The 26206-nt window shown below is 31.3% G+C and overlaps 2 protein-coding genes and 1 long non-coding RNA gene across 3 annotated transcripts; all 3 read left to right on the top strand.

Moving 5' to 3' along the window:
- On the top strand, positions 1 to 741 carry LOC107262069. Its single transcript, XR_001535972.2, has 2 exons — positions 1 to 91; positions 256 to 741. It is a non-coding gene; the product is annotated as an uncharacterized LOC107262069 (long non-coding RNA).
- A 7488-nt stretch (positions 742 to 8229) lies between these two features.
- Positions 8230 to 8908, top strand: LOC125370891. Its single transcript, XM_048378309.1, has 2 exons — positions 8230 to 8321; positions 8449 to 8908. Exons 1-2 carry the CDS (start codon positions 8279 to 8281, stop codon positions 8709 to 8711), a joined length of 306 nt encoding a protein of 101 aa, XP_048234266.1. The 5' UTR covers positions 8230 to 8278; the 3' UTR covers positions 8712 to 8908.
- Positions 8909 to 17375: 8467 nt separating this feature from the next.
- LOC8264859 (ribosome-inactivating protein gelonin) lies at positions 17376 to 18828 on the top strand. The gene is made up of 2 exons (XM_002529377.4): positions 17376 to 17534; positions 17776 to 18828. The coding sequence occupies exon 2, from the start codon at positions 17804 to 17806 to the stop codon at positions 18617 to 18619; it is 816 nt and encodes a 271-aa protein (XP_002529423.1). The 5' UTR covers positions 17376 to 17534; positions 17776 to 17803; the 3' UTR covers positions 18620 to 18828.
- The last annotated feature ends 7378 nt before the right edge of the window (positions 18829 to 26206 follow it).

The following is a 26206-nucleotide window of genomic DNA, read 5'->3' as shown; positions in this document are numbered from 1 at the left end:
CTGAATTTTCCCTTCTCCACTCCATCCATCTCCTTACTCTTCTATCAGGTAATTACATATAATTTCATTTCAAGTGAGCTGGACAATAGAGGTAATTCTCTTCTTTATTTTATTACTCGCTCACTCTAATATTTTTTAAAATTAGAACAAGGAATTCTTTGAACTTTCATTACTAGGATGTCCTTTCAAATCCTTAAAGATTTGAGGATTTAGTTAAATAGCTTTTGATAGAAGCAATTTTATTTATTGTGACAGTGAGAAACCTAAAAAGGTGCGAGAATGAAGCTGTTAGCCCTTGCTGTAGCAGTGTTTATGATAGCAACTTGCTTGGCTGAAAACAAGAAAATCCTGGCTGTTGCAAGGGAGGAACGCTACCTGTGGAGCGATCGGCGCTTGGTCGACGTTCAAAATGAAGCTGACAGGCATCCGGACGAGAGCATTGCACATCATGAAATTCCTAGAGAAAAATTTGAAAAGCAATACGGTACTGGTGGGATGATTAAACAAGGGGAGTAATATACCACATATTTTAGATGTGATTTCTCAAATAGTAAATTAATGTTATAATTGTTTTTGTGATATAGGGAGTGGTTTTTTTCTTTTCCTCCTTTTTTTATTTTTATTTTTTATCAGTAGCTATGGCTGGATGATGTATGTTGATCCTAGCTCATAGCGTTTAGAGCAGGTTGTATAATTCTAAAATGAATGTGATATAAATAAATCTTGTATTATTATATGTAAGATCTTTTGCTTCATTACTTATTCAATTTACGTACAGTATTTCTATTCGTGCGTATGTTTATATGCATGAGAATCGGCATACAAAAATACTCCAAATAAGTAACTCTTTTCGTAATACCAGTCTAGACATAGAGATTCGGACTTAACTATAGTGAAATTTAATGGCAACTTATACAGAAAGAAATAGGAAGAAAAAGTTCAAAGAAAGCAAGAAAGAAAATAAAAGCTTTTACCCGAGTAAGCAGTGTAGGGATTTATTTCAATGCTCAAAAACACTAGAACAATCTAAACTTTCTTGTTTTCTTTGTTTGATGATTTCTACAGAATGACATAAGCTTTTATGAATCAATTTATTTGCTAGAGTGTCCATTGTTTGGTTATTTTTACAGATACTTAATTATAATTCCATATCCATATTTAAGTTTCAGTTTTACTGAGATTCAAAAGAAGAAATCGATTTTCATTTACATTCATGATATGTCTATAAAAGTATTGAATTAAAATGAGTATATATTTTAATGGAAAACTACGAAAATGAAAGGGTATATAAACTCATTGATTTCAATGGTTTTAATGGTAAAGCTCAAATTGCTTAGCTGCTTAATTACAGGGTTAAAAGAATGAGAATTATAAGTTATAAGAGTAATATTAAAGGGATACTAGTTAAGGAAGTGATATGATGGATCTTGAAGGTCTGGAAATCTTAATGATATGGTTTTTGGTCATACACAATTTCATTCTTTATTGGTCTGGCAATTTTGAAGCTGCTGTTAATTATTTTGCGATCCTGATATGTTCTTTCTGCTACCTGCTGACCCAGGATGCTACAGCCAATCTGCCTCGTCAGTTTTGCTCCAGTAGCTCTCTTGTTTGCGTGATTCTGATTTTAGTTATCATTGTTATTGTTTTCCCTGCTCTGAATAGTGTGACAGTTCTCAGCATTGGTTTTTTTTTTTTTGGATATTTTCTTCAGTGTTTTGTCTATTGGACTTCTCAGTTCTGTATTTTCGTTACATTCTCTTCACTATCTCTAATCTGCTCTCTTTTATAGTTGAGGTTTCAAGGTTTTTCATATGAATTGCTGCTGCTTAGTGTTAACGTACTTTGGGTAAGCCTGATGGTTTAGGTAATTTTACGGCATCAATTCATTCTTTTTTCCATTTTCAGTATTCCTGAAAGAAAAGTTTTGTTGTATGCTATTAGAGTTTTTATTTTGTTCTGATAATAACTCAAGTTCTTTTTCTTTTTTTATAATTATAAATGGGAAAAGGTTTACATTTGACTTGATCTCTTACCCTGGATACACTTACAAATAAACTCAAACAACTCAATTATAAGTGAAAAAACTCCAGATCGATGTACAGGGAATTATAAACTAAACAAGCTAAAAGACTAGAGTACTGAGAAAAGAAAATTGCATAAAATTTTGGAGAACAACAAGAGTTATGGTGCATTCATTCTCCAAAGTTATCTAAAGAGCATTAAACAGGTTCCATTTTCAAATTTAGTTGGATGGCGAAAACGTCTGTTATAACGTTGAAGCTACCTGTAAAAATACAGTTTGTTTTTAAGAAAAGAAAGACATTGTTGAAATCATAAAATTAATAGAATTCCTCTTTGAATACATATTTTAAATTTTACAGAGAAAATAAAGGAATTGCAGTACCAAATGCCCCAATACAGAGGAGTTTCTAGCTAATTGATCAATGATACATGAGAGGCTGTGGGACGGAGTGAAGGGGATAAATGTAAGGAAGATTACTGAATGAAATGCTAAGTTCATAATCAAGAACTTGAAATGAAAATAATTAAGTGGTAAAAAAAATAATAATAAATTCGAGAACAGATTTGAATCAAGTCATACTCCTGCTATTTGTGGCTTGGTTTTATGCTCCATGTTTGAGTGTTAAACTATTTGGGCAGCTGTTAGTAATGGGGAGTCAAAGAAAATACTGGGATGAGAGGTTGATATTTGAGTTGTCTGTTGAGTTAACCTAGTCAAGTGATGATTGCAGCTTTGGTACAAGATTCGCCAATGTGAAACGTCACTGTTATAATTTGTGCAGGGGCTGCTCTCGAACTTGATATTCTCTTTTTATGATCATATTCAGGGATATGATGATGTAAGAGCAGCTATTCTTTTTGCTTACTAATTATTCTTCTTAGCTAAAAAGCTGTCTCTTTATTTTAAAAAATATAATTTCTATAATAAAGTGCATATTTGAATATAAAAATAACAATAATAAATATTAATTTAAATCTGATAAATTCTTTATATTTTATTTTTATTTTACTTTTATTTTCATAATATTAATTTTTTTTATGTTTTTAGTTTTTATCAAAATAGAAATAACAAAAATTAATTAAATTAAATGTATAGAAAATTATAGTGTTTTTATTAAGAAATTAAATACTATATTTGACATCATAACGCAATAGAACAGGCAATTTATTGTTCTTCTTTACTTGATTTATTGTTCTTTTTTACTTGATTAAATATACGCTTAATTTATAAATTAAATTGGATATTCCCTATTATTATTGTGATATATCCTCGATATGGATAAAAACAATCTTTCAAAGATCCATCTTCCTTAACTTTTACGCTGTGCCTCTATCATTACATTTTCGTAAAACATTATTTTAGTATATAGTAATTCCACTTAATTTTTTTCCGACATTTGGTGGAGATCCTATCACCAAATATAATTTATCTTATAGCTTTTCGACCATATATATGAGAAACTATCATACACTTTTCTTTTCCATTGATGGATACTATTTCTGCTATTAGTTACATGGGATAAGATAAGGGATACAAGAACTCTAACTTTGGACCCAAAAAAAATGCACCTCTTTTTGAAGTAGGCTTGCTATGATACAGACATTGATCGATTTAGAAAATCCTTTGTTATCTACCATTATAAAATAAAACTTGTATGCATATCCACTAAATTTTATTAGTGGGTGAAATAAGAGAAAATTAATAGATATTAGGGGCAACATAAAAAAAATTATAATTTTTAAACATGTGAATAAATTTTAAAAAAATTTAGAGTTTTAAATAATAATTTTTAAGAGTGGATGCGTAAGTGCAGTTGTTGTATAGCTTTAACACAGGGACAACATAAAATTTGCCAATGCTTGCATGTATCTGTAATTTTTATCATGTACTTTAAAAATTACTCGAATTCCTTTCATCGGAATAATTATATCAATAGTCACTTAATTTATACTAAATTTCGTTTTGATCACATAATTTTTATTTTATTTTATTACAAATCTTATAATAAATAAAAGAAAGAAAAAGAGATATCCATATACGGAAGTATATGCTTTAGGCTAACATATATGTATGTCCACTCACAAAGTACGAAGAATAATTGATCAGGTCCGTAGACGTTTTTATGAAGAAACACTTATGATACTCGAGCTCATGCCTTATCGAGCATGTTATCTCATTTTAAAACTAATTTATTTTGCAGCAGCAAACACTCGCTGCAATATGGGTTTCAATGAAGCCAATTTAATCATTAGTAAAGTTGAAGTCAACAAAGGTGATTTAACTTTAAATTTGATAACAGATTGGTCACTTGTCTAAAATCTGATTGTTTATTTATCGAAAAAAAATTCTCTAAATCTCTTAAATCTATAATATAAAATCTCTAATACTATAAAATGAAATCTCTAATTCTGAAACTTTGAAGCGAAGCACTGAATCCCAATTTTAAAAACTCGATTTCAATAATCTAGCATTATGGACAACTAGGAAAACATGCTATCATGTACTGTAAGTTCTACATTCTCATCATTTTGTAATTAGTATTCAGATTTAATTAATTTAGTAGCTAGATACTCATTTAATATTGAAGTTTTTGCACTAAATAGGAACCAATCGTACATTATCAAATAGACATGTGGACATGTAAGAAACATAAAAGAAATTATAGCTTAAATACAAACAAGTGCAAAAACATTACTAATTTGACGGTTGGACTCTCTTTCCTTTTTTATTTTTCATCTTTTTTCTTTTTTGTTTGTTGTTATTATTATTGTAGCCAAGATTTATTATTAAAGCCTAAAGGATTTCTAAAACCTAAAGGATTTCTAAAGCCTAAAGTTAGGTTTGATTTTGATTGAGTTAATAGTTTAGTTAAATGATTTTATAACTACGGACAGTAACTTGTCAATTTTTTAAAATACGTGTTAGTCTAACATTAGATGTTTTAGACATGTCATTGTTCTAGTGAATTAAACTACTAAATTTTAGAAAAGTGACTAATTTGTTACCCAACTTAAAGTTAAATGACTGTAATGAAATAAAAAAGAATATATAATTAAAATGAAACTTAGTGTAAAATGAAGTGACCATTGGTATAATTATCCCTCATTTCATTAATGATAAAATCTAGCTATTCTATTTTTTATTTAAATTATCATTTTGTTCTTAAAGAAAAAAGAAAAAATAATTCTTTTTCATCTGGAAGATTTCTTTCTAATTACATCCACAAAGAAGAAATAATACAGCAGCAAGTTGCATCATGCAGCTGGATGAACAATTGAGTTGAGTTGGGAAAATCATCGGATGTATTGAGTCTCACTTATCAGCTTCGGCAGATCGACTTAAATGTAAGTGTTTATCATGCTTTATTAATAAAAACAACAAATTATTATAGACAAAAATTGAAGGAAGAGAAAGAAGAAGAAGAGAAGCTGATCAGCTTACTTCTCATAGGATTTAACTTTCTTCAATTTCTTTTTGAAAACAGCCAAAAATCAATCCAGTCCAATCAAGAGTAGTGTAAGAATGAGGCTTGTAGGGCTTGCTCTAATCTTGCTTGGTGAAATCTTTCACAGTAGAAATGCTCAACACCTTGATAAGAACAAGGATGTCAATGCTGGTAATCCAGGAATCACTGTCAACTACGTACTACCATTACATCTATAGACAGAATTAACTATGGCGGCAACGGTGGCGGAAGTGAGTAAAACTTGATTATATTTATGTGTTAAATATTTAGTATATATAATGTTTATTATACTAAAAAGTAGTGCATCTTCTATGTTGTCCCTCAATTAATGAATTATATGCTAGATTGTAAACTATCTTTGTTTAACATAAGATGTATATGAATGATACCAAAATAGAAAAGATTGAAACTAAAATTTCAGCGGGCATGACAATCATAATGGCTACATGAAGATCACTACCCTATTTGATATGTATTCTGGTTCAGTGAGACAAAGGTTGAAACCAAAGCAATTGATTCTGTGTAAAGTTAGGATATTTAAATTAATTATAACTCTTTAATGTGAAGAACGCGATTGTTGCAAGATCAAACAAAAAAAAAAAGATGTTGCCTTGTAGAGTTGAAGCATTGGGTGTATGATCAGCATCCGTTAGCCTATTTTCTTTTCTTGATAAAATGGGTTTGTTTTGTTAATAAAATCAGGAAATATTTAACTTGTAATTTGCGTGAACTAATCCTGGATCACTAGATCCATCCAAAAAACCCAACCTAGACAATTACAAAGTTAAGTGAAAAAACCTGGAGAAAATCAGAGTACAAAGGAGAAAAATAACAAGAGAGTAAAGCGACTTGGTACAGCAAGTTTAGCAAAACATTATCAACTGAAGATAAGAACCACTACAATACAAGAGACCATCAAAATCCAAACTATAAACTTCAAACTCCTCGAGTTTCCCTGTTTTGCAAGTGCATCTGCCATATGGGTACATTCCTCCGTAGCATGGATGAAGGAAGTGTTGGCAAAGAGTTTCCTTAGGTTTCAATCAAACACAAATCTTATTGATCCAAGTGATAGCATTCGAGGAGCCGGATTCAATGATCAAGTTGTTGAACTAAATGGATGGATTTTCATAAGTCAGTTGCAAGGCTTTACGAATTCCTACCACTTCTGCAGCATTAGAGTCCAGAATTCCAAAAGAGATCGAGAATAAACACAGAGAACTTTACCTGAATGATCTCTTAGAACTCCACCAGTCCTGGCTGGACCTGATTTGCCTACGGATGACCCATTTACATTCCACTTAAGGTCATGACTGTTGGGGGCTTTCCATATATCCGTTAGCCTATTTGTTGTACTTGCTTAGAAATAGCAAACAAAACTTCAAGCCATCAGGATTTTGTGTTCTATTGGCTTATTATAATATTTAATTAACAAATTTGTGAAAATTATTGCGAAAGGGGTTCACCGGTAATAAAACAAGATAAGGCAGCACTCATAAAAAAGAAATTAATTACATGACTTGAAAAAGAGAAGAAATAAATACTGGGTTCAAATGACTAAAAATTCAATTGCAACACTATTAATTCCTGGGCCCATTGGATATTCAATGTGATATGGTAAAGGAGCTAATGTGTAAACTGTCTAGTGATATGACTTAGATAGTATTGGAGTGAGATGCTAAAAAAATAAAAATATTTATTTATTTTAATCTATATACAATATTAACATAAATATAAATATTAAATAATTAAAATATATATCAATTACTAATGTTTAACTACAAAATATTAAAAGTATGTATCATTGCATATACAACTCTATTAAACAAGTCTTACCAAAGGTGGAAAAGAATTAAGAAACACATCAGTAATGATTGAGTGGCTAGAATTTTGCCGTCTCGCCCTGAAGGATGGGTGTCAAGTAACAAGTTGGTTGTAGACTGATTTTCGATTAGTATTTCAAGCATAGTATGCAGCCTTCTCTATAGCAATCACTCTACCTATGCCTTAGCCATATTGTGAAGGTGGAGTTTTGCTATTTATAGTGCCAACTCACAAATATGCACGAAAGATTTTCTCTCAATGCCATCATTTTGTTCGTTCCAACATGGAAAATAATTCTCTCCAATATTGACCAAAATTTCTCCACATCCATCAACGAAATCTATCATTTAGGAATCTTGTTTGCTATTACTTTTGTTTCTTATTTTTAGTTACTGTGTTTTAGAATTAAAATGTTTACTTTAGAAAACAAGCTATGAGAAATTTTAAAGGGCCAATTTCCTTTATGGTTTTCTTGATTTGTGATACATATGTTTTTACTAAAAGATAGAATAATAATTGATAAATATTTGTTAATAATATATAATATATAGATATATTGTTTCGAAAATTCAAGATAGAAAATTAATACTCAAACAGTTTAGCATATGCTTCTTCTTTTTTTCCTTACATCTAAATTCTTTTAAAGGGAATTATGTACTAATGTTTTGTTATATTTCTTTTTTTTTGTTTTTTTATATATTTTCTGATGAGTGATATATATTAATGTTTGAAGTATCAAAGCATCACCTCCTGTGCAAACCATGAAATGCTCTCAGTCACTATACTAATATATTTGCAAGGAAAAGAATCTTGTCATTAAAATCCAAAAAGGAGTGTAATTACGTGGTGAATTCACTTGATATTACTCCACTTGACTTTAGACCATAGAACGAAATTTTCATTATAATACTGTCAATTGCGTAAGCCCTATATGCTAGCTCCTCTATAAAAGCAGCTTAGTTATGTCTTTCCTCTCCACTAGTATTTCGCTCTTCATTTACTTGGGTAAGCATATATATGTATCCAATATTCCGACAGAAATAGATATTATTCTTATATTCAAAGCAGCCTTCAGTGAGTTCTTCTACTATGTATTCTCTGACCAAAATTGTTTTCATTTTCTTTGGTTTAGTTTACAGGAAAAGCCAGAAAAGAGTGCAAGAAATGAGGGTTCTAGTGCTTGCTCTTGCCCTGATGATGGTAGCTGGATCTTGCTTGGCTACAGGAAACAGGAAAGCCTTAGCTGTTGAAAGTTCCGAACCTGAAAAATTGAGCGGACACCAGGACCTAATCAAGGATGATTATAATAAGCATTCTGATAATGGAAAAGATGAAAATCCAAATGATCACCACTATATACCTCGGTATAAATTTCCACCATCGCTGTCTAAGTAAAAAAGAAGTGGCATGCTGAAGTACTGTGCCTGTGAAATACACCTTAGAATGGTGATTAAGTACTAAATGTTTTGAGCTTTTTCTTCTTAATTTTCAATAATCAGTCTTCACATATAATTTGGCTGATAAAATGATGTAATCTTGTGTAATAATTGCAGTGTGTGAATAAATAAAATCGTTGTGTTGTGTTTAAGTAAGATTTGGTTTTCTTCCTACATTTATGTGAAAACTTTGAATCATATGCTTGCTTTATTCTGTACACTAACTTCAATCAAAATAAATGATTTTCAAGACCAAGTTTTAAGTATCTAAACGCCAATCAGTTTTTAGATTCAAAACTCAAGATTAATTAAGTCCAAGTGAAGATGAACCAACGAGCTTTGAGCTCTTCTGAAAGACATTATTTTTATGGGTACGTTTTTATGTATCCGATACTATAAATTTTTAACACAAAGTAGATTATATGTTTCATTAATAAAAAGAAATTAAAATAAAAATAGATAACCCAATTTTTGGAAGAAATTATCCCAGCTATTATAAGGAATATCAATATGCAATTTACCAGATTAACGTACTAGCATGCATACCAAGTAAAGAGATTTTGAAATTCCATAGAGATTTTGAAATTCCATACTCAATTATATATTTGGATTTATTTCATTAAATTATTTGGTATTTCAATAAATTTTAAGAATATAATGAGAAAATGATAGTATGTATGTATTTAGCAGGAGAATAGAATTGGAATATATCACTAGACTAATTTTTGTGTTGGAAATTTTGTTGATTACTTTCAATATATTGCATTCAATTATTGAATGTGTGACACATATTCTAAATATTTTTTGAGTAATGAAGAGATAATAATATAAATAGTCACTAAACTTTGCACTTAGTTTCAATTTGATCATAAAATTTTAATTTATTTTATTTCAATCATTCAACTTTAATTTTAGTTGCGATTTACTCACGTTGCTAATAAAAAATTGATATGTCATATTTTCTAATTTAATTATTTTTTTATTGGTTGTTATTGTCACATGTTAATTTTTTATTTTTAAGGTGACTAAATTAAAACAAAATTAAAATTGGATGACTAAAATGAAACAAATTAAAATTTTATAATTAAATACAAAATTTAGTAACCATTTATATCATTATCCCAAGTAATAATGTATGTTTTAAATTCTATAATTACTCTATTTATCTGGTTATCCAAAAATATAGTGCAATATATATATTCTGGTACTAACCAAGAATTTTTTTTTTTTTTTTACTAAAACTGCAATGACAAAGACAGTTAAAAAGTCACTAATTGAGAGGCTAGATAATGTATGGCAAAGCTAAATAGAATCCCACATATAAAACATTCCCAGAGCAACATAAAAACTCTAATAAACATCCAAATCAAGTTATGGGCTGTCCGATTTCATTTTAATTCCTCAAAGTAAAAATGAAAATAAAAATTACATAAACCAAATACATTCTGAACCCAAAGAAGAAGTATCACATAATTGATTGCATATAGTATTACTGAAAATAATCCTATATATAGCATTCACTGACTATAGTGTATGTGGTACTATTTATTTTTATTGTATTTATATTAACTAATTTTTAATTTTTAGGTAATTAATAGTAATAACTAATTTTTATCTACGAATTACGTATCCTTAACTAAGTCAAGTCTACCATTTATTTATGTTATTCCTATTTCATAAGGTGGAGTTTCCCTATTTGTAGTGTCAACATGGATCAAAACATTTTCCTTCCACGCATCATTTATATCAACCCAATTTGGATAATACTAATCGGCATAAAAGTCTTTCAATGCATCAATTTTATTCTGGTCATCCTCTTCTCATGTTCAACTTGCCTTATTTGGTGGAGACGCCATCAACAAATTTAAATTATTTATAATCATTATCACCTACATTTTCCTCTATATAAACAGCTGAATTCTGCCTTCTTCAGTCCACTCAACTCTCTACTCTCGATCTATCTTGTATAGTTCTAAAATGCATGTGATTCAAAGAAATCTTGTGTTATTTATGTAAGATTTCTTGGTACATTGTTTATTCGATTTACGTAGAGTATATCTAATCAGTGCATGTCTATATGCATGAGAATGAGCATAAAATAACTCTTTTTTTTTTTCATAATTTGCAATAGGATAATTTGTTCATCCATTGTACCATATATATAATGATTTGGGTTTTCTTTTGATATGTTGATTCAATTATGTGGTGCATTCATTCTCCAAAGTTATAACGGATATTTGTTTGAATCTAATATTATTATCTGCCTTGTGAAATTATATTGTTGTGCATAATACTCTCTTTATATACTCTTCTAAATCACATTATAAAATCAGTGCATATTGGTTAGTTATAGATGGCTAGAAAGTTTTTCAGAACGTTAAAGATACCGGTCATTTGGAGAAAAGAAATTTCTTTTTGTTTTTGACAAAAAAAAAAAGGAGAAAAGAGAGACTTTTTAGAATTATAAAACTAAAATTTTCAAGAATAGTAAAGGAATTACAGTGCTAAATGCCTCAATAATGTAGAGGAGTTTCTAGCTAGATTACTTAATGAAGAGCTAAGTTCATAATCAAGAACTTAAAGTGAAAATAATTAAGTGGTAAAAAAGATTAAATTTCAGAAAACTAATAATTAAAATACTATGTTTGACATCAGAACGCAATACAACTGTAATTCTTTTTTACTTAATTAAAGATTACTATATATATATATATATATATAATATTACTAAATGGTTTTTCCCTATTACTATGGTGGAAATATCTTCCACACGGGTAAAATTAATCTTTCAAATATCTTTCTTTACTTTTACTCTGTGCATCTATCGTTACATTTTGGTAAGACATTTTCAACATATAGTAATTCCACTTAGTTTTGCTTCATTTGGTGGAGGTTCTATCACCAACTAAAATATACCTTGTAACTTTCAACCATATATTTGAGAAAACCCTGGCTGGCTCACTATCGCACATTTCTCTTTCGTTTTATGGAACCGATTTTTGCTAATTACGTAGGAGAGAGGACAAGGGACCACGAATTTGTTAGATATCTCCATTACTAATTAATAATAAATATAAATAACTTATAAGTGATAAGTCCTATTCAATTAAAGGGCTAATTTAAGAGGCTCATCACATATATATATTGATAACTACACATAAAATATACTCGATTTAACTAGAATGAGTTCCAAACAAGGCGGAGTAATGATAATTCATCACTCAAATAATAAGCAAATAAGGGTTCTTGTCAAAAATGAAGAACTCCTAACAATGTTCCAATAGGATAAAATGATAAAATCTAATTATAAGACTAACTCTCTTCAAGCAAGGAGAGGAGTCCTACTCCCATACGAATAAGGACCAGCATAGCATTATATAAAAAAGAGTTGATCTATGACTGAAGTACATTACATTTACTTTACAATTATATAATCTACAATTTATTCTTCTAAATCTTTAACTTAAGCATCAGAGTAAATTTTAGGAATCCATCTCTAGTGATTTCATTATTGTACTTGTCTATAGGTATACCTTTTTTAGGACCATCATGCCAGGTGTTGATCAACCTTGCTAGGTGATTTATCAAGTGGCATTATCTGTGAGAAAGCTTTGAGATGAGCAACATAACTTAAAGCTCCGAGATGAGCAAAAATGGAGAAAGCTCTAATCTGAAAACCATGAGAAAAGCTTTAAGATGAGCAATATAACTTAAAGCTCTAAGATGAGCAAAAATGAGGAGAGCTCTAACCCACAACTACAAGGAAAGCTTTAAGATGAGCAACATAACTTAAAGCTATAAGATGAGCAAAAATGAGAAAGCTCTAATATGAGAAAAAATGAGGCAAGCTCTAATCCGAGCAACTACAAGGAAAGCTCTGAGATAAGCAACGAAACTTAAAACTTTGAGGTAAGCAAAAATGAGAAAAGCTTTAATCCTAGTAACTGCAAGAAAAGCTCTAAGATGAGCAATATAACTTAAAGCTCTGAGATGAGCAAAAATGAGAAAGGCTCTAATCTGAGCAACTATAAGAAAATGTCTAATATGAAACTACAAGGAAAACTTTGAGACAAGTAACATAACTTAAAGCTTTGAGATAAAAAAAAATGAAGAAAGCTCTAATCCGAGCAACTATGAGAAAAGCTCTAAATAGAGCAACTCAGCCCTAAGAAGAGCGATTCAAAAAGAGCTCTAAACTGAGCAACATAGCTCTGAAATGAGCAAATTAAGATGAGAGAATTTAAGGCAGGCGCTGACCTAAGCAAAACCAAGCTCCTTAAAGACAGATAAGAAACTCAAGAATGAGTAGAAGAAAGAAAATGAAACGGTATGTATCCTACTTTAAAGATTCAAAATGCCAAGTTAATATGAGCAACTCAGATAAATCGTGACACGAAAGGCAAGTGACCACTACACATAAAACAAACCTAATCCAACTAGGATAAGGAATTCCAAATAAGGCGGACTAATGATAACTCATCATCCAAATTATAAGCAAATAAGGGCACTTATCAAAAAATGAGGAACTCCTAACAATATTCCAAGATTGTAGAGACCAAGTCCAAACAGGATAAAAAGATATAATTTAATTAGAAGACTAACTCTCTACAAGCAATGAGGGGAATCATACTCCCGTACAAATAAGGACCAACATAGCATTATATAAAGAAGGTTTGACCTATGACTAAGGTACATTACATTCACTTTACAACAAAATCTACAACTAGTTCCTCTAAATCTCTAACTTAATCATTAGAGTTGATTTTAGAATTCATCTCTAATGATTCCATTGTTGTACTTGTATACAGATATACTCTTTTGAGGACAATCGTGCATTGTTGTATTTATCTATAGGTATAAGCAATTTAACTTAATAAAATTATAAGTTCATTAAATCATATATAACAAATCTAAAATTATAGATATTAAGTATATATTCATATTTCATAATATTTATCCTATTAGAAGTGAACATATAATATATCATTTTTACCATATAGTTCTTAAAACAAGCATGTAATTTATAATATTAAAAATTTTATTTTATTTTTGTATTTAATATAAATTTGTTGATGGATTTTATTTTAATTGCAAATGGTTTATGTTAAAAATATTAATTTTCTATTTCATATTGAACTATTATATTATGTCTGAATTTTCAAACCGGATTGTCTCAAAAAATCATAAATGTTTGAGAAAAATATTTTATATTATAATATAATTTTGAAAATTTAATTTTAAAAATTTTCGAAGTTCGATTTGATTCAAAAAGAATTTAATCTCTAAATTTCCTCAAACCGTGCTCACCCACCCTTAAACTATAGTGCCAATAATACTAATTTATATTTATATTTTCAAACTTTAATTATTCAATTATTTCTAATCATTTAACTTTTAGTTTAATTTAAGAATATTTGAATTATATTTTTAACTTCTTAAATATTTTTAATTTTCAATATAATTTTTGTGTTTTGTGACTTTCATATATCATAACAAATAACAGTAATAGATATCAAGAATAGTGGATGTAGACTCTCCTTTTTAAAATATCATATTTAAATATCTAAAGTTTAACTATTGTCGTTTTATCACTTTATTTTTTAATATAATATGATAAATATTCTAACTTGTTCTTTTATGTAGTATTTAGATATTGTTTTTATATGTTTATCTTAAGCGTCATAATAGTTGTTTAAATAATATTGAAAAGTATATCACATAAAAATATTTGTTGCTAAATTAAAAATTAAAAGTATGAGAAAGTAAAAAATATAAATTTAAATATTTATTAAATTAAATTAGAAATTAAAAAATTAAAATAATTATAATTCAAAACTCTAAATATACATTCTATGAGGTGGTCCAGGTGGAGTATCTAGACAGGGCTCAAAGTATCGTTTATCTTTTTTTCTTTTTCCGTTTTAACAAAAGCATAAGATGCTTCAGGACATTAATCTTCCAGTTCGTGTCCCTGTTCAACTCCACTGTGATAATAAAGCTGCTTTAGACATTGCAGTCCGATCCTGTACTCAACGAATATATAAAGCACGTTGATATTGACAGGCATATGGTTAGCCACGAAATTCAGGGATTCTGTAGAATCGGTATGATTATTAGAATTTGAATAAATTGATTCATGTGGTGAACTGTAGAGTTTGATATTAGAATTAAGTTTGAGTCTTCTAATATTAAATTGATTATAACTAATTACTTTATTAGTTAGATTTTAATATATAAATTATTTATATTTTTTTTCAGTAATATTAGATTCCTCACATTTCTTTTCAAGTGCAATTATAATTTAATTTTGATGTGCAATTATCATATAAATTTGAAATCTTTCATTAAGGTTGAAATTGAATTGAAACAAGCGGCAGTACAGAACTGATAATTTATTTTATGACCAATTCAATTTTTTATTAAAAAACAAATAAGAAACCGGCTTGGTTGATTTTTTAGGGGTTACAATTTGTTAACGAACTAATGCTCATCTTTAGTAGGGATGGAAAACATGCGGGTCTAGTCGGGTTTAGATAAGATCATTGCGGATTTTAGATCATTTTAGATTTGGCCATTTTCAGGTTCGGATCTTGCCTAAATCAAGTAGTTTCGAGTTTGTTTTAGATCAGATTTAGAGTGGACCGGGTTCTAGTCTTTCTAGCCCTGCTTTTTTTCTTTTTTAGATTCGGATGAAATCTAGTTCGAATTGCCTTTGAAGTCGAGTTTCATATTAACTTATTGGGTTTGAGTTAAATTTTTTGATTAATTTATTTAATTTTATTTTATGATCTCAAGAATCTCATTCAGTGAAATTCTATATATTTAATTTCTTTAAATTTTTTTAGTTGAAAATTCGAAGTTCAAATTTCTGTATTGTGGTGACTCATTTTTATTTGTTATCTGCATGATCGCCTCTTTGTTGAATTATTGCTTTTGCTTATCTTGAATTTATTTTAAAAATTAAAGAAAAACACAAGTTTTATTAATTTTAAGAATAATTAACTTAATAATTTAGTTTATTTATGAAAATATTGTAGCGTAAAAAAAATTAAATCTAAAATAATGTCAACATCAAAAATTTACTTATAAGTTTCTCGACTTTTATAAGAAAATTGCTTAAAATTATTAATTTAATTTTTTTACTCAAAATATAATTTTATTTCATTCTCAGACATTTTTTCCTTACAAATATAATATAAACTAATTCACCTTTTTTAAAGAAAGATTTAAATAGAAATTAAACTAAATTATAAGATTTTTAACTTTAATTATTTTATTTGATCAATTATTAATATTTTTATTTTTGATATTATATATGTAAATTCAAGCTAATTATTTATTAAATGATTAGCGGTTTATAAAGCATTTATTTTTAAAAATTAAAAATTTAGAGATGATATTACAAAAAATATTTCTTAAACTTTTAATTGAAAATAAAATATATTAGAAATATCAGTATCAGAATAAGTAATATATGATAATTAAATATCACTAAAATGCTATTTTATTTTAAAAAAGGGTTATATTTTTTATCATTTCAGATTTTGAATCGCATTGTGTCGGTTATAAATTCGGTTCAGATTATATCAGTCTTCGGTTCATATCATTTTAAGTTAGGATTATTTTCAATTTTTGATTGTTTCGAGCTCGGATTATTTCGATCTCGGGTCATTCAAACTTCAAATTACTTTAAATTTGAATCATTTCAGGTTTGGGAGATTTTGGTCTAATTTCAAGTTTAAATTTTTTATTTTGTATTAAAATTTGAATTCGGATAAATCGAATTTCAAGCAAGTCGGATTGAGTTTTCAAATTTGGACTAGACTCTACCATCTCTAATATTTAATTTTCTTTTCTATCCTACTTTACCATTTTACACACGCACAAAGTTATGGAATCTTTCGTTTGGTGTCCTAAAGCAAACCAGATATAAACCTTTATCCAAAAAATGCATATTCCTTCTTCCAACTCATTCTCCTAGATAATGTCTCCTCCTTCTTTTTTTCCTTTTCATCACTTAAAAGTGATTCTCAACTTTTTTGTGTTGTTCTTTTTTTGTCACTCTAAATTGATTCTCAAATGAAGGACTAATAAATTTCTATTTTATATTTTTTCAAACTAAACCCTAACTATCTTTTAAGCGCTAAGAGAAGATTATGTCTTTCTGAAGTTGAGATGTATTTAATAATGATTGTGTGAGAATTTTTAATGACATTGTATGTTATGATTGTGGTTTTTATTATATATAGTTTTATACCATTGAACACTATTTATTGTAATAGTAATTATGATGTTTAATTTATTTATTTACTAAATCTAGCAATTAGGATGCAGATGCTTATTTATGGCATACTAGATTAGGATATATTATACAAAATAGAACCAGAAAACCATTTGGAAAAGACAAAACCCATATTCTCGGTGATGGACTTTTTGTGTTTTGCCTTGTGAAAACAAATTTTTTCAAAGGCAAGTTGATGTTAAAGGGAAAAGGAAAATAATAGTTTAGATGTCAAAATAATGACTTGACCTCTCAAGTAGCCTATGGATATTCCCTTCATGCTCAACAATGTGAGGATAATGTTGTTGGACCAAATTTTTTTTTTTTTCCATTCATTGTAAATTAATTGCAAGATGATGAAATAAGATAAAGCAAAGTAAAACAAAGCAGAATCAAAAAGAAAAAGGGAAGTTAGAAAATGTGTGCCCATTCCCCTATAAAAGGGGATCACTGTGGATACTAAACAACCATCTCTTTCTTCATTCCTCATCTGATCTCTCTGTAAGTAATCAGAAGCTTACATTTTATCACATTCATTTGCACCTGCAAGTTATCATTTTGTAGTTGTTACATTCATATCCTTAAAAGCTTGATGAGAAAAATCCATATTGTTTTAATAGATATCATTCTCGCTGCATATTCAAAGTTATTCTTGTAGAGGTTTTCAATAACAGCTATCATCCTTTCAACATATCTAAAATTAATCCGGCAGGCACTCCATTCGTTTTTAATATTTTGACAGGTTCATAAGAAGACTTTGGAAAAAGAGAATGAATAGCTATCCTGCAGAGAGTTTTGACGCAGGCAGTTACGATGCCGGCAAATACACAGACTTTCTGAACAAATTACGTGGGACGTTGAAAAGTAGTGTTGTTAGCCATTCGATACCAGTGTTGCCTACCAAATTGCCTGTCACCAGTGACAAAAGGTTTGCTATGGTGATACTCACAAGCTCAAAATCCACCACAACAATAGCATTGGATGTCATCAACGCATATGTTCTTGGTTTTCAAGTTGGAAAAAAATCCTACTTCTTTAAAGATGTTGCTAAAGATATATATGAATCTAAACTTTTCACTGGTACAACGAAAGCCAGACTTCCATACGGGGGCAGCTACCAAGCTCTGTTCATTGCCGGAGCAAATAGAGAGAAAGTGCCACTGGGAATTTCACAGTTAAACAATGCCATCTTTCAACTTATTAAGTATGCTTCCTCTCCTTCAACTGCCGATATCGCCTCTAATCTTCTAGTTGTCATTCAAATGATTTCAGAAGCTGCACGATTTAAATATATAGAGAAAAAATTAGTTGAAAAATTTAATGAAGACCTTTATCCTAAAGGTGACTTACTCAGCCTTGAGAACAACTGGGGTGCCCTTTCCATTGCCATTCAGACATCTAAAAACGGAAAATTTTCTACCAAAATAGCACTGCAAGATGAAAATTATAAAACCTATTATGTATCCACGGTTGCAGAAGTACAACCTAAGATGGGACTCTTGCTAGCCAAGGAATCAATTCGTGGAGAAACAATGTTTTGGCCAGACAATGAAGACCTCATCATGCTGTTGTCAATGTTGGATTAATTGCTTGTGTTGTATAAAACTTGCAGATAGCTGGTTAGCAGCATATCAAAAAAGGGATGAAATTATAGTTGTCCAAATAGTAACTGCATAATATTCATCTAGTTTCTGTATTGTCGTATTTGCTAAATATTTCCGAATGTATGATAAATAAAGAGCAATGTAACTCAATAAAGTGATGAATAAAAACCACTCTTTATAAGTTTGATAAAGGTTGATGAGCTTTCTCATTAATTTGAACAAGGCTTTTAGAAATTTAATAAGAGGGTTAATTTGTTCAGCAATTTTGGCAACTTCCTGATCTTATGTTCTAATGAAGCTAGCTAGCCACTCATCTGCCCCCGTTGAGATGGCAACGACATGATCATATGTTTTTCTATTTTTCTAGTTGTAGGTCTCTGATTTAATTATACCCATATACTATAGATTAGCTCATTTGCATTTTTTTATAAATAAGATATAAGTAAAAGATACAAATAAATATTTAATTTTTACCTTAATCTATAATTAATTTTCCTATGCCCAAAGTTTCTTATTTCATCTTAAAAATTAAAAGAAAATCTCAAATAAAAGGACAAGATTAGAAAGGAAAGAAAAAAGATAAGGCAAACCATTAAGCTGGTGCATATCACAATACCCAATGGCCAACAAATGACTTGAACTTCCATAGTACAAGTGTTTCTAAGGCTACGTTTGGGATTTCCAACCTCAACTTTTATTTTCTATTATTTTTCAAATTTTTCAAATTACTTTCGTAAAAAGTGATAATTTTTCAAAAATCAGATTTGAGAAAAGTAATTTATAAAAAATTAAAAATTAATACATTAAATTAGACAATTACAAACTTGCTTTTTGAACATGCAACAATAATTTCAAACACATCCTAAGCAGATGAAAAAAGTCTTTTTGAAATTATTATTAGACCTAATTTGATAAATTATGATCGAGAGGAAAGAAATATATTTTCATAAGATATTCTGAAAATTTAAAAGATTATATATTTACTGATGAGAGTTCTGATTGAAGGATTACAGAAATCGAGTTTTAGATGTCACTTTTTTTAAAGATCATTATCGTACAAAGAAAGATATAGATAAGGATTATCAATCATATGAGATGGAGGAAGAAGGAGAAACCAGCACCAATCAATAAAAAAATTGACCCTAAAGAAGAAATACTTAGCCATATTTAGAGTTGTTCTCCCCGTCACAATTAAGTGAGAAAGTTGATGTTGAATTCAAGGCAATTTCAATTGGTGAAAATAAAAATCTTCAATTATGAATGGGTGTATATTCTACAACTCTACAATGACATTTTCAAATAGGAAATGAGGTTTATATTATCACTCCATATAAAGATGAAGAACCTAAAATAATTAAAGAGGCATTTTAATGTTCTAAAAAAAATAAAAAAATTGCCTTGGACGAAGAATAAATGAAATCTATCGTAGCCAATCAAATCTAGGACACCACAAAAGTAATTAATTAATTCTTAATTATTTTATTTAGGGTTGAAATTTCTAGCTAGGTCGCATGACCCATTTAATATTATGTAAATATACTTTTTTTTTTTTTTTGCAATTTACAGAGAGCCTCACGATGGAATCTTATCCATTATGTCCAAGTGGAAGATATTTAAATATGAATTGGGTCGCCTATAATATATTTATCCAAGCTCATTTATATTTATATTTATGATTAATCAAAGAAAGGCAGTTATCCAATATATCAGTAACTACCATACAGCTACCGATACTTAGATGTATTTCACGTAAAAGTGGAAGAGAAACATTATATATTCAAATAAAAAGACCATAAGAGCTGTGTCAGACATGCTTTTAACTAGTCAGACTGATTCTGAAAATTAAATAAAAACAAAATTAGATGATATTTGTTGTTTTTCTTTGGTTTTTCTGGTTCAAAGTGATGGGAAAAATAACCACAAACGGTAAACAAATAAATGCGGAATTAATCTCCGTTTGTCTAAACTTTCCCAACTTGAATGAACCCCTGAGGATGCAAACAAATAGGGTGTTCTTAATGCAATTAGAACACACACAATACCACTGCTATGCACCAAGATATTGAGCTAAAACAGTAAGCACACAACAACACAAAGACACCGAAATTTTAGCGTGGAAAACCCATAAACTAGGGAAAAACCACGGGACCATTTTGGCCGCTTAAATCCACTATCATCATCAAAGGAGCAATACAAAGTCTTCTCTAGATAATACTAGAGGCATACAAAATCATCATATCCTTGGAAGTAAGCACATCAAGGTGTATGGAATCAAAATAGAGCCAAGATAAGAAATATATCACCAGAAAATTAGCTACTGTCCAGACCAACGAAACCCAACCTCCGGACCTCAAAACCCGATCTCCACCGTCCAAAATATTGGCCCAGATGCTGTGTAGCTGCTGTCCAAAAATCACGACGATCCAATGGTTCAATCTACGGAAAACGGAACTTTTCTGCTGCTGTGTATTCTCTTCTCTTCTCCTCTCTCTTTTCTCTTTCTCTGTTATGTGTTTGTTATATACTTCTCCTCTCTTTTCTGTCTTTATATTTTAGATAGTGGCAGACCCATTTTTCTAATAATATACTCCCAAAATAGAAAGTCTAAATAAGACTTTAATGGGCTCAATAGTTAGGCTTTCCTCATGGGTCAAAAACAAAGAAAAAAAAAACCCAACAAATCTCCCCCTTTTTTTTTTTTTTTGACTTATGAGGAAGAGTTCGCCATACCGGCGATAGAGCAACATACCTTCAACTTTTCCCTTGCTAGAACCTTTGTCAACATATCGGCACCATTATCATCAGTATGAACTTTATCAAGTTCAAATAGTTTGTCTTCAAGTGCATCTCTAATCCAATGATACCTCACATCAATATGCTTGGTTCGTTTGTGAAACATAGAATTTTTAGCAAGGTGAATAGTACTTTGATTATCACAAAGAACCACGTAGCGCTGTTGCACAAAGCCAATCTCTTGCATAAATCTTTTGAGCCATAATAGCTCCTTACACGCCATTGCAGCCCACATACTCAGCCTCGGTGGTGGATAAAACCACACACTTTTGCAGTCTCGATTGCCATGACACAGCTCCCCCTGCAAAAGTCATCAAATATCCAGAAGTGGATTTCATGTTGTCCTTATTTCCTGCCATATCAGAATGAGTATAACCAACAAGTATCGGCTTTCCATTTCCAAATGTTATACCCAATTTGGAAGTACCACGTAGATATCTGAGAATCCACTTCACTGCTTCCCAATGCTTCTTACCTGGATTTGACAGAAAACGACTAACAACACCTACTGCATGGGCAATATCAGGTCGTGTGCATACCATAGCATACATCAAGCTCCCTACAGCTGAGGCATAAGGGACTCTATCCATCTCTTCAATCTTCTTCTCAGAAGATGGACAATCTTTATCTGTCAACCTGAAGTTAGTAGTAAGAGGAGAACTAACCTCTTTAGCTTTATCCATGTTGAATCTGCGAAGCACCTTCTCGATGTATTGCTCCTGTGACATGTGTAGCTTCTTCAAAGCTCTATCTCGAGTGATCCGAATGCCAAGAATATGTTTTGCTGGCCCCAAGTCTTTCATAGCAAAAGACTTGCTCAATTGTATCTTCAGCTGAGTAATTCTTTCTGCATTCTTGCCAACAATTAACATGTCATCAACATATAACAATAAAATGATGAAATCATCATCACCAAACCTCTGGAAGAAAACACAATGGTCTAAAGTAGTCTTTCGGTAATTTTGCTCCCCCATAACCGACTCAAACTTCTTGTACTAATCGCTCTTGGTGCTTGCTTCAACCCATAAAGACTCTTTTGAAGTCTACACACATAGCCTTCTTTTCCCTTAACCTCGAAAACCTTCAGGTTGCTCCATGTAGATTTCTTTATCCAAGTCACCATGAAGAAAAGCTGTTTTGACATCCATCCTGTTCAACCTCAAGATCAAGGTCACGCCAAACCAAGAACAACACGAATAGATCCCATCTTCACGACCGGAGAGAAAATCTCATCAAAATCAATACCCTTTCTCCTGACTGAACCCTTTGACCACCAATCTAGCCTTGTACCTAGGTTGTGCGGTGTGCTCTTCGATCTTCACTTTGTAGACCCACTTGTTCTTCAAAGCTCTCTTGCCTTTAGGCAACTTCACCAACTCAAAAGTATTATTCTCATGTAAGGAATTCATCTCATCTTGCATGGCTTCAACCCATTCCCTTTTGTGCTCATCTTTCATGGCCTCTGCATAACACTCCGGACTCTCCTCCATCGGTGAGTAAGACATACTCATTAAATTTGAAAAACGAGTGGAAGGATGACGATCTCTTGTAGACCGCCTAAGTGGGACAAATGGTGGCACGTCCGTACCGTGATCTCCGAATGAAATTCTTCATCCACCTCCGGAGTATCAATATCATCGATCATGTTGTTCATCATTCCGAACATCATCGTCAAGAGGTGGTTCTACATGCCGAGGAGGCACCGGATCCAAATCAAGAATATCATCATTATGTTGAGAACTCTCTTTCTTCTCAACATCTTTCAAGGTCCGATCTTCAACAAACACAATATCTCGGCTTCGAATAAGTTTCTTGTGGACAGGATCATATAATCTGTAACCAAACTCATCTTGGCCATAACTCAAGAAAACACATGGTTTTGACTTCACATCAAGCTTTGATCTTTCATCTTTAGGAATGTGCACAAAAGCTTTGCATCCAAAGACCCTTAAGTGATCGTAAAAAATATCTTTGCCACTCCAAACCCCCGCCGTACATCAAAAGACAAAGGAACACAAGGAGTTAGATTAATAACATGTCACTGTATTCAAAGCTTCTCCCCGAATGAACTTGGCGATGTGACAACAAACATCCGACACGCTCCATCAAAGTTCGTTCATCCGCTCGCTAATCCGCTCAACTGTGGTGTCTTGGGAGGACTCTTTTGATGTCGAATACCATGATCTCTACAATAAGCATCAAATGGGCCAATGTATTCACCTCCATTATCTGTCCGAATACACTTAAGCTTCTTTCCAGTCTGTCTCTCAACCGAGGCATGAAACTGCTTAAACACTTCAAATACTTGATCTTTAGATTTCAAGGTATAAACCCATACCTTTCTAGAGTGATCATCAATGAATGTGACAAAGTAGGAGCAACCACCAAGTGTCCTAGTCTTCATAGGACCACAAACATCAGAGTGCACCAGATCAAGTATACTCTCCTTCCTGGAAGGAGGATGGCTCTTAAAGGAAACCCTGTTCTGTTTACCTGCCAAACAGTGAGAACACTTCTTTAGATGAATATCATGCACACCCGGTAACACATTTCTCTTCAACAAAAGAGACATCCCATTTTTACTCATATGACCAAGTCTCTTATGCCATAAATCAGTCATGTCAGTATTCACCACAACATTGACCCTATCCTTGAAGATCTTCGGATGTGTCATGTACAACTTTGAGCATCTTTTACCTCTAGCCACGATCAAAGAACCACGAGTGAGTTTCCATATTCCATTACCAAAGTTGTTGCTGTAACCATCATCATCAAGTAGGCCCGCGGAGATCAAATTAAGTCTCATATCTGGAACATGTTTTACATTATGTAAAACCAACTCTATCCCAGTGTCAAACTTCAAACAAATATCTCTGATGTCTGCAATCTTTGATAGTCCATTATTACCCATCCTAACATTACCAAAGTTACCTGGAATATAAGATGAATAAAAATCCCTCTGTGATGTTACATGACATGTAGCACCACTATCAATAACCTAGCTCGAATCAACATGTGCAATGTTGATCATATCAAGATCAGAACAAATAAGGAACTCATCGGTAGTAGTGTTAACTTCAGCATTGCCATTACCACCCTCATCTTTCTTATGGTTCTTTTGATTGCTGTAATCGCTCTTCTTCTTCTCCTTTTTCAATTGCCTGCAGAACCGTATTGTGTACCCTTTTCTACCACAATGATAGCACTCAAAATCAGCAAACTTTCCTTTGGATTTACTTTGATGCTTCCCTTTGTTACCTGGACCTCTACTCTGACTTCTCCCCCGGCTTTCTGTAACTAAGACATCAGAATATGAAGAAGAACCTTGTGACTTTCTTCTCATCTCTTCATTTAAAACACTGCCTTTAGCTAATTCCATGGTGATAATACCATCTGCTGCAGAGTTGGACAATGATGTTCTAAAAGTTTCCCATGAGTCCGGTAAAGTGCCCAGGAGCCACAAGCCTTGTATCTCATCTTCAAACTTGATACCCATTCCTGCAAGTTGATTTATGATTCCCTGAAAAGAATTCAAATGATCAGTGACAGGAGTTCCATCATGGTATTTCAAGCTCATCATTTGTTTTATTAAGAACAATTTATTGTTTCCGGTCTTTCTAGCATACAACTGTTCAAGCTTGTTCCACAAAGTGCGAGCATGAGTCTCTCTGCTGATATGGTTCAAAACATTATCATCAACCCATTGACGAATATACCCACAAACCTGTCTATGCAAAATATTCCACTCTGCATCTGTTTTACTCTCAGGTTTATCAGTATTAAACACAGGCAAATAATAATCCTTCACATAAAGTAGGTCTTCCATCTTGCCTTTCCAAATATGATAATTAGAACCATTCAAATTGATCATCCTACTTGTGTTAGCTTCCATCATTCAAACAAGTTTAACCCAATACAGAAGAACCAGGCTCTGATACCAATTTGATGGGAAAAACAGCCACAAACGGTAAACAAATAAATGCGGAATTAATCTCCGTTTGTCTAAACTTTCCCAACTTGAATGAACCCCTGAGGATGCAAACAAATAGGGTGTTCTTAATGCAATTAGAACACACACAATACCACTGCTATGCACCAAGATATTGAGCTAAAACAGTAAGCACACAACAACACAAAGACACCAAAATTTTAGCGTGGAAAACCCATAAACTAGGGAAAAACCACAGGACCATTTTGGCCGCTTAAATCCACTATCATCATCAAAGGAGCAATACAAAGTCTTCTCTAGATAATACTAGAGGCATACAAAATCATCATATCCTTGGAAGTAAGCACATCAAGGTGTATGGAATCAAAATAGAGCCAAGATAAGAAATATATCACCAGAAAATTAGCTACTGTCCAGACCAACAAAACCCGATCTCCGGACCTCAAAACCCGATCTCCACCGTCCAAAATATTGGCCCAGATGCATGTAGCTGCTGTCCAAAAATCACGACGATCCAACGGTTCAATCTACAGAAAACGGAACTTTTCTGTTGCTGTGTATTCTCTTCTCTTCTCCTCTCTCTTTTCTCTTTCTCTGTTATGTGTTTGTTATATACTTCTCCTCTCTTTTCTGTCCTTATATTTTAGATAGTGGCAGACCCATTTTTTAATAATATGCTCCCAAAATAGAAAGTCTAAATAAGACTTTAATGGGCTCAATAATTAGGCTTTCCTCATGGGTCAAAAACAAAGAAAAAAAAAATCCAACACAAAGTTCATTCAAGAGGAAGATGTCTTTCAGTGTAATAAGTCCAGTCAATTAAAGAT

This window comes from Ricinus communis, chromosome 8 (genome assembly GCF_019578655.1).
Source record: "Ricinus communis isolate WT05 ecotype wild-type chromosome 8, ASM1957865v1, whole genome shotgun sequence".
Classification (NCBI taxonomy): domain Eukaryota; kingdom Viridiplantae; phylum Streptophyta; class Magnoliopsida; order Malpighiales; family Euphorbiaceae; genus Ricinus; species Ricinus communis.
This window is presented reverse-complemented; position numbering and strand designations above follow the sequence as displayed.